Source organism: Galeopterus variegatus, unplaced genomic scaffold (genome assembly GCF_000696425.1).
Source record: "Galeopterus variegatus unplaced genomic scaffold, G_variegatus-3.0.2 Scaffold1099, whole genome shotgun sequence".
Lineage (NCBI taxonomy): Eukaryota > Metazoa > Chordata > Mammalia > Dermoptera > Cynocephalidae > Galeopterus > Galeopterus variegatus.
In genome coordinates this window covers 327,026-334,894 of record NW_007727210.1, presented here as the reverse complement: position 1 = coordinate 334,894, position 7,869 = coordinate 327,026, and the positions used below count along the sequence as shown (strand labels likewise).

The window sequence follows — 7,869 nt, the reverse complement described above, 5'->3', positions numbered from 1 at the left end:
TTTTTTTATCTAGGTGAAGCTAATTCAATGTCAATTCTGTAGTAAAATGTTTAAAATATATATATGTATATAAAATTTTGTTAAAAAGGAATTTTTCTATTTTTTTTAATTAATAGCTTAATTTGGCTATTAGCCAATCAAAAAATATTTTCTGAGCATTTCTTATACCCTGGGCACTGTTCAAGGTCCTCAATAAAGCAAGTAAATGACCAAGGAAACAAAAAATTAAGACCCTTCTCTCATGGAGTTTACATTCATTTCTTTCACAGAGAAACCACGGGAAGCTTGTTTTGACCCTGGAAATATAATGAATGGGACTAGAATTGGAACTGACTTCAAACTTGGCTCGACTGTTACTTACCAGTGTGACTCTGGCTACAAGATTGTTGACCCCTCGTCCATCACCTGTGTGATTGGAGCTGACGGAAAGCCCTCCTGGAACCAGGTGTTGCCCTCCTGTAATGGTATGTGTGGGCTCAGGCTTTTTCTGCATCTCAGCTTTGCTTTTGAGTACAAAATCTCATTCACAAAATGATTTCACACTTCAGTACTATATTCCTCTAAGTGGTTAGGATCTCTCAGAGAACTAGTGTGCAATAAATATTTGACATTCATTGATCATTCAATTTAGCAAGTGTATTAGCCATTCTCATAGGTTTTTGGAGGGGACATTATTTTTTTCACTTAGTTAGATATTTTTTCCTTCTGTTTTTGTGTATTTTACACCTGACCTTCATAAGAAGTACTAATTAATATTCTCTGGCTGCTTCTCTCTTTCTCTCTCTTTTTATAGATATCGATATTATATGTATGGATATGATATATATAGATTTTATATCTAGATATAGATATTACATATGGAAAGAGAGAAATTTAAAACAATATATATAGAGAGAAAATGTATATGCCATTTCCCCCCAAAGCATCAATAGTTTGTAATTCTTTATTTAGAGATTAAATTAATAAAATCACCTCTTTAAGGTGAGAACAACCTTCAGCGACAGACAAAACTAACTTACGGTGACAAAAAGCAGACAGGAGTTGCCCTTGTGGGTGTGTACAGAGGGGAGGGACAGAGGAAAGACTTCTGGGTTGTTTTCCACGTTATGTACGTTCATCTAGGTGGTACTTTTGTGGGAATCACCATAGGCAAAAATTCCTCAAGCTGGGGACGTATGACTTCTATGTTTTAGTCTTTGAATGATATACCTAAAAAAAGCAAAGAGGATAGAAACTCATGGTTTGTTGCAGAAAAAATGATTTCTAGGGTTATTTTAGGATGAACTCAAGGACCAGTTGCGTTCCATAAATCAAACTAATCAAATGAACGTATTATAGCCTAACAATGCTACTGGCACTTTCGGACTACATAGGCGTTTTAAAAAATTAGTAAATAAAAACCCAAACAAACAAAAACAAAACATAAAAAAACAAAAAAACCTAATTCTCTTGCATGTTCTGCTATTTCCATATTTCTAAGCCCATCATCTTATGACCCTGAGAGCTTTTAAGGAACTGTATCTACCAGGACTCAACACTAGTGGCTGGCATAGAGTGACAACTTAATATATGGTTCTAATGTCAATAAATAAATCAGTGAGTGGCTAAAATGACTTTTAATTAAAAAAATCTGCTGCCTATTAAATCTTTCTGTTCTTAAATATTTTACCCTCTAATAATAAATACAGGAATATAACTACTGATGCTTCTCGGGTTTCAGAAAGTATGTGAGAGCGAAGAATACTGATAAAAGGAAGCATATGTTTTGTGGCCTCCACATGTACACTCTATAATGTCCAAATAACTTTCTTCTTAATGTCTAAACTTACCAATAAGGTGTGATTCAGTAGCATTATAATTCTCTTCTGTGCATTCAGTTATGTATTTTTTAATATATTCCTTATATTAAATGTTTCTATATTTACAGATTCCTAATATATTCATTATATTAATTTCATAATCATATCCTTCCAGGTTTGATATGTTAGGTCCTGCAGATTTTTTTCGTTGCATATCTGTGTTCCTGTAATGACATATTGCAGAGAATGGGAGTGACTGCCTGTAGTATGTAGGCCTAGAGGAAAGACCACCAGGAAAATGTAGTCCAGTTCCAGCTCTGCTGTTAACCAGAAGTGTTGAAGTACTACCATGGCCAAATGCCTGTGGACCTCCATTTCTTCAGTGCAAGAGGAATGACCATATTTACCTAACATCCTTCACAGGGCTATGGCAATGATCATGTGAAAATTTAGATATAAAAGATATTCCTAAAAAATCCATGTGTGCAATCAATTTTATAAAAGTTCATATAAATTGCATATTATGCTAATTATACTTAAATACAAATAGCTTTTACTAATATCCCAATATTATAGAATTGGTATGACCTAATATGGTTCATCCTACACTCTTAGAACAGTGATCTAAAGTTCTACTTTCTTTTTTTCCTTTTGGAGACTGGACGGTATTACATCCAAACCCTTGATCTTGGTGTTATCAGCACCAAACTACTGACTGAGCTAACTGGCCAGCCTAAATGCTACTTTCAATATTAATTCGTGTTGTATTATAGAATTGGAAATTTGGAAGCCACTTTTTATATATGTAAATTATTCTTTAGATCATATATTGTAAGCTGCAGTCAGTATATTTTGTACTTAGAGTAATGTACACATATTGTATACTTAGATATATTAAATGCATATAAATATAAAAAGTAATATACATATATAAAAAAGTATGTTTGTAAAGAAATTTTAGCTCTAGATAGTGTAAGTTATTTTTGTGTCTTAAAATCCTGATTACAATGACCAGTTTATAAATCAGTGCTTTCTGTTGATCTACTTAATTAAAAATGCTGAACAGCTACATATTTTGGTTGTTCTATTAGTTGCTATGAGAGATTTTTAAAAAACTGAAAGTGATAGAGTCCGTCTTTAAGTTTATTAAAAATTAAAATAAGAGGTGTGTAGGAACTTAAAATAGTAGAGCTCAGTTTCATTGTGCTCGCAGGTGAAGGAAGAAGTGAGTCGGAATGGCTCCAGAGAAGACAGCTTTGATCTGGACCTTAGAGGTCAGGGCCAGGGTCTCCATGCGAGCAAAGGCCCTGAGACAGGACAGAGTGAGTGCTGAGGAGTCCATGTGGATGTGCTAGAAACAGGGGATGGAGCTCCCACCTGCAAGGGTGCAAAGCAGTTGGGCGTCCTCTACCCACTGCACACCCCTTTCCTGTCCTGCCCCAGGAGGGGCCTGGTGTGCACAAGTGTGGGAACCAGGCCTCACTTCAATGCCCTCCTGTCACATGGCCAGCCGTGGGCTACCACTCAGCCCCCTAAAGGCCTGGGAAGTGCATACCTGTGATCTGGGTACCCACCAAGTGCTCTTGAGGTTTGTCATGGACTGCCTGGGAGCAGCTTGCCCAGGTCCTGAGAATCTTCACCTTCTGTGGTGAGGCATGGCCAGGGTGGGGCAGGACCCGGGTTTAAGATTCCCATACCAATACAAAAAGTGGAGCCCTTCAGAGTCAGCCAAATCCTGGCTTCCTCACTTTCTATCTCTGTGACTTCAGACAAGGCACCCAGGATAAGATAAGATAAGATAAGTGGGATGAAGTAAGAATACCTCCATCATGGCTATTGGGAGGATTAAATGCAACATGGGTAAGACTCTCAATAAACACAACATCTTAATTCTATATGTAAATGTCTTGCAAAACTAATTTTGTTTAGCAGAGGGCAATGATCCAAACTCTTGATCTGGTATTCAGTCAGCCTGTAACTATTGAGTACGTAACCCCAATATCTGCATTGCATTTGCAGATACTGCTATTCTCAGCGGGTGCACAAGCATACTTCAGAAAGTTTGTGGAAAAATAGAATTAAAAGATAATATTAATCTTTACATGAACTTTTTGAAGTATTCTTGTATTATAGACCATATAAATATTACACAAGCATAGACATTTATTTATTTTTTTTTTGGGGGGGGGGTTGGTGAGTTTTTTTTTTTAATTTATTTTTTTTATTGAATCAAAATCGATTGTACATATTTTGGGGGTTGCACATTGAGGTATGTTGATCAAATAAATATTACTAGCATATATATTGTTACAAATCATAATTATTCTTTATGCCCCTTGTCCCTCCCTCCCCTTCCCCCATTCCCTCCCTCTCCCCCCTAATCACCTTAGATTTCTTCTCTCCTTCTGAAAAAGTAATGGTTACTCTGTTAATTTGTTTCCTAGATGATCTTTCCAATGCTGAGAAGTGTGTTCAGGTTCCCCAATATTATTGTAGAGCAGGTGCTTCTTCTGTCACTTTGAAATGGGCTTTGTGGAGAGAGACATCCTCTTCTTTTCTTTGTCTCTGCTGGTGACTCTCCTTGTGTCAATGCACATCAGTGGCTGGCAGACCATTTGCGTGGTGGTTGTGGCATCTAGCCGCGTCTGCGGCAGCCATGGTTATTGTGGAGGCTGTGGTGGGCCACCCACATGGAGGTGATGTTTTGGCATGCTCCTTGGTGCTGACAGTGTGCCTGGTTGTGAGGTGTGTCTGGTCCCCTTCTCCATGCCTCTGGTCCCTGGGTGGGCCCCGAGGTGCTGGCACCATGTGCCTGGTTGTGGGAGGAGGGTCCAGTCTCTAGCTCCATGCCTCTGGTCACTGGGCAGGACCCAAGGAACTGGCTCTGTATGCCTGGTTGTGGGAGGAGGGTCTGGTCCCTGGCTCCATGCTTTGGGTCACTGGGCAGGACCTGAGGCACTGGCTTAGTGTGCCTGGTTGTGGGAGGGGGGTCCGGTCCCCTTCTACATTCATTGGGTCCCTGGGAAGGACCTAGGGTTCTGGTGGTGTGCCTGGCTGGAACTAAGTTTTTGTCCTTTGCTTACTACTAACATAGGGGAACTTCCTGTGGGAACCAGAACTTGTTGAGTTAAATTGCTGCTTAGCTGCTGTTTCCCTAGGGAAGGCTTTTTGTGCAGCTCAGGGTTTAATGGTTGACCTTAAAGTACTTCCGGCTCTTCAGAGACCCAGTTGATCTGTGTTCTGTAGAAACTCTGATCTGGGCCTGATTTTTTAATCAAACTGCACCCCATGCAATTCTGCATTCCCGACCAGTCTCCTCTTAGTGGCCCTGTGCTGTCCTTGCTGTGTTCCAGTGTTCTCCCAGTGTGCCCATCTCACCCACCGCCTGTGCTCTAAACACTTCACATGGGATGGGCCCTGCACCGGTCCCTTGTGATGACTCACCGGCCGCTGAAATGCTCCCTTTTTTCAGTTGTTCTGGCTCCTTGCTCCTGCGTGGGTCCATGGGAATCCTATTACTGGTCTGGCTGGCCTGGGGGCCGCCAAGGCCCTCTTCTTCCCTGCCGCCTCCAAGTAACTCCATCTGAAGGGCACAGCTGTGGCTTCTGCCAGCTCCTGCTCCATGGGCTCAGCAGCTCCAGCATTAAAGCAGCTACAGCCCAAAATGCTCAGAGCAGCTTTTTCTTTCTCTCATCATGGTTTCCCCCGCCTTCATGAACTCCACAGCTCTCTCCTCCTCTTCCGCTGAGCTCCAGCGGCCCCAGCTTGGCTGATGTTACATTTTTATAGTTGTAATTGGTTGATTTGCAGGAGAGAGTGATGCTGGGGACTGTCTATTCCACCATCTTGACCAGAACCCTAGACATTTAAAAAGATAAAATTTGGGGTAAAAGTTTTAATGTTTTTTCTTGTACCTCATAAAATGATCTGTACAGCTCCTGGTGTGTTTGTATCCCTCTTTGGATATTTCTGTGGAGCTTAGTATAAGGGGACCATTATGAGATAGACAAAAATAGGAGACTAAATTACAAAAATATCATGAATTTTTTGACTTTTGTTAAATAATAATACTGAAGAAATTTAATTTGCACTAAATTCAGATACAATTTGAATTTATGAGAGAGTAATAATACTTTAGCCATAGAATAAACATTAAAAATAAACGGTCAAATTTGGGCAATAGATATATGATTATATTTCAAATTAGAGATTGTTTCTTTTTCCATGTCTAAAGACCTGTGAAGTCAGGCACAATTTCTATGTACCAATCATCAAGGTGCACCAAACATAGAATGCTGATTTCTCCTTATGGTATCCCATTTACATGTAAATAAAGCACAATATTCTTTTTTTTTTGTCTTTTTTTTTTTTCCGTATCCGGCAGCGGATCGCAACCCTCAGTGTCGCCCCCGTACCGGACCGGGACTGGCAACAGGATCGCAACCCACGGTGTTGCCCCCGTGCCTCGCTTTGTTGCCCCCGTGCCTCGCTCAGCCAGTGAGCGGGAACCGGTCTGTATGTGGATCCGAACCCTCGGCGGGAGCGCCTCCGCGCTTCCCAAGCGGCGCACTAGTGCAGTGCGCCACCGGGCCGGCCCATAAAGCACAATATTCTAAAGCTTTAAAACAGAGATATCTTTTCCCATAGTATATGTTGGATCTCTCATGGATTATGGCATATTTTGCACAGGACTCAATGCCTGTAGATCACTCAGATCACCAACTAAACTTAGGGACTTTGGCTATATTTTAAACATTTTGATAGTTGTATATCAAAATAGTATATATATGTGTGTATATATAGTATACTATAGGATGCAGGTAGTGCATTTTGGACTAGTTTGTTTTAGACGGATGGTATAATTTTTTTAATGGCAATTTATTGCCTACAGTTTTTGTTCATTGACGAACTGAAACTAAAACAGCATAGAGCCCTCTCATGTGTCAGAATGGCTTCTGTTTATTAGTGTTGCTTGGGTTTATTCAGTTTGATTGCATCTTGTCTTTACATACTACATACATAGTTCAATTAATTAAATGGATGAGCAAGTCTCTTGTTACCATCTGCAACGAATGCTGTTGCATGTCTTTATTCATTTAAAAACCGATCTGTTTCATATGTTAATTACCAAATAGCTTGCACATATTTATTTTCCTTCTATGATTGCATTGATATAAAATGATTTCTAATATGAGAAGCCCCATGTGTGTTTCTTAGATCAATACGGTAACATAAACAGAATAATTATTAAGATTTAAGTAAAAATTCTCTACAAAGTTTTCTGTATTTCACAAACGTTTTGTCATGTCTGAAACATATTATGTAGTTTGAGTGTTTATCTTTTAAGTCCGAGGAAGAATATGTAGACATTAACACAATTTGTCAAGGCGGTAAGGAACCTAAAATGCCTGATCATTTTTCTTTCTTTATATCTTTGACTTTTTTTTTAAAGCATTCTCTATTATTATAAGGTAATAATGCTCTTTTATTCTATCCCTAGACAAAATAACTCTTTGTAGTTACACTTTAAAAAAATAAGTCAGAAAATTTCCTTTATAAAAATAAGTTTCTCATCTCTAATAATTTGGGCATCAAAATGTTGGTCCAGTAATGACTTATTTCCACTTTCCATTTATACCTCTTGTTTAAAATTCAAAATAGGGCCGGCCCGGTGGCACACTGAATAAGTGCACCGCTTGGGAAGCATGGCGGCGCTCCTGCCGAGGGTTCGGATCCCATGTGGAGACTGGTTCCCATTCACTGGCTGAGCGGAGAGTGTGGGCACAACACTGAGGGTTGCGATCCCGTTGCCGGTCCCCGATACGGGCGCGACACCGAGGGTTGCAATCCCGGTACCGGTCAGTAAAAAAGACAAAAAGGAAAAAAAAAAAAAGAATGGAAATTTATATTCTTTTACCCCAGCCATATAAAATTCAAGCAGATCATTTTGCAAAAAACCCTTTTCCATATAAACAATTCATCTATTTTGAATTTTATTTTATTTTTTTATTTTATTATTATTATTTTTTTTGTCTTTTGTCTTTTTCCGTGTCCGGCAACGGATCGCAAC

The 7,869-nt window shown here is 39.4% G+C and overlaps 1 protein-coding gene across 1 annotated transcript in view; it reads left to right on the top strand.

The window, feature by feature from the left end:
• CSMD1 (CUB and Sushi multiple domains 1) overlaps positions 1–7,869 on the top strand; it is a gene marked incomplete at its 5' end in the record, with an annotated part of 372,382 nt that overhangs the window by 80,359 nt on the left and 284,154 nt on the right. The window contains one exon of the mRNA XM_008574770.1: positions 270–464. Within this exon, the coding sequence (XP_008572992.1) occupies positions 270–464 (195 nt within the window). The remainder of the gene's footprint in view (positions 1–269; positions 465–7,869) is intronic.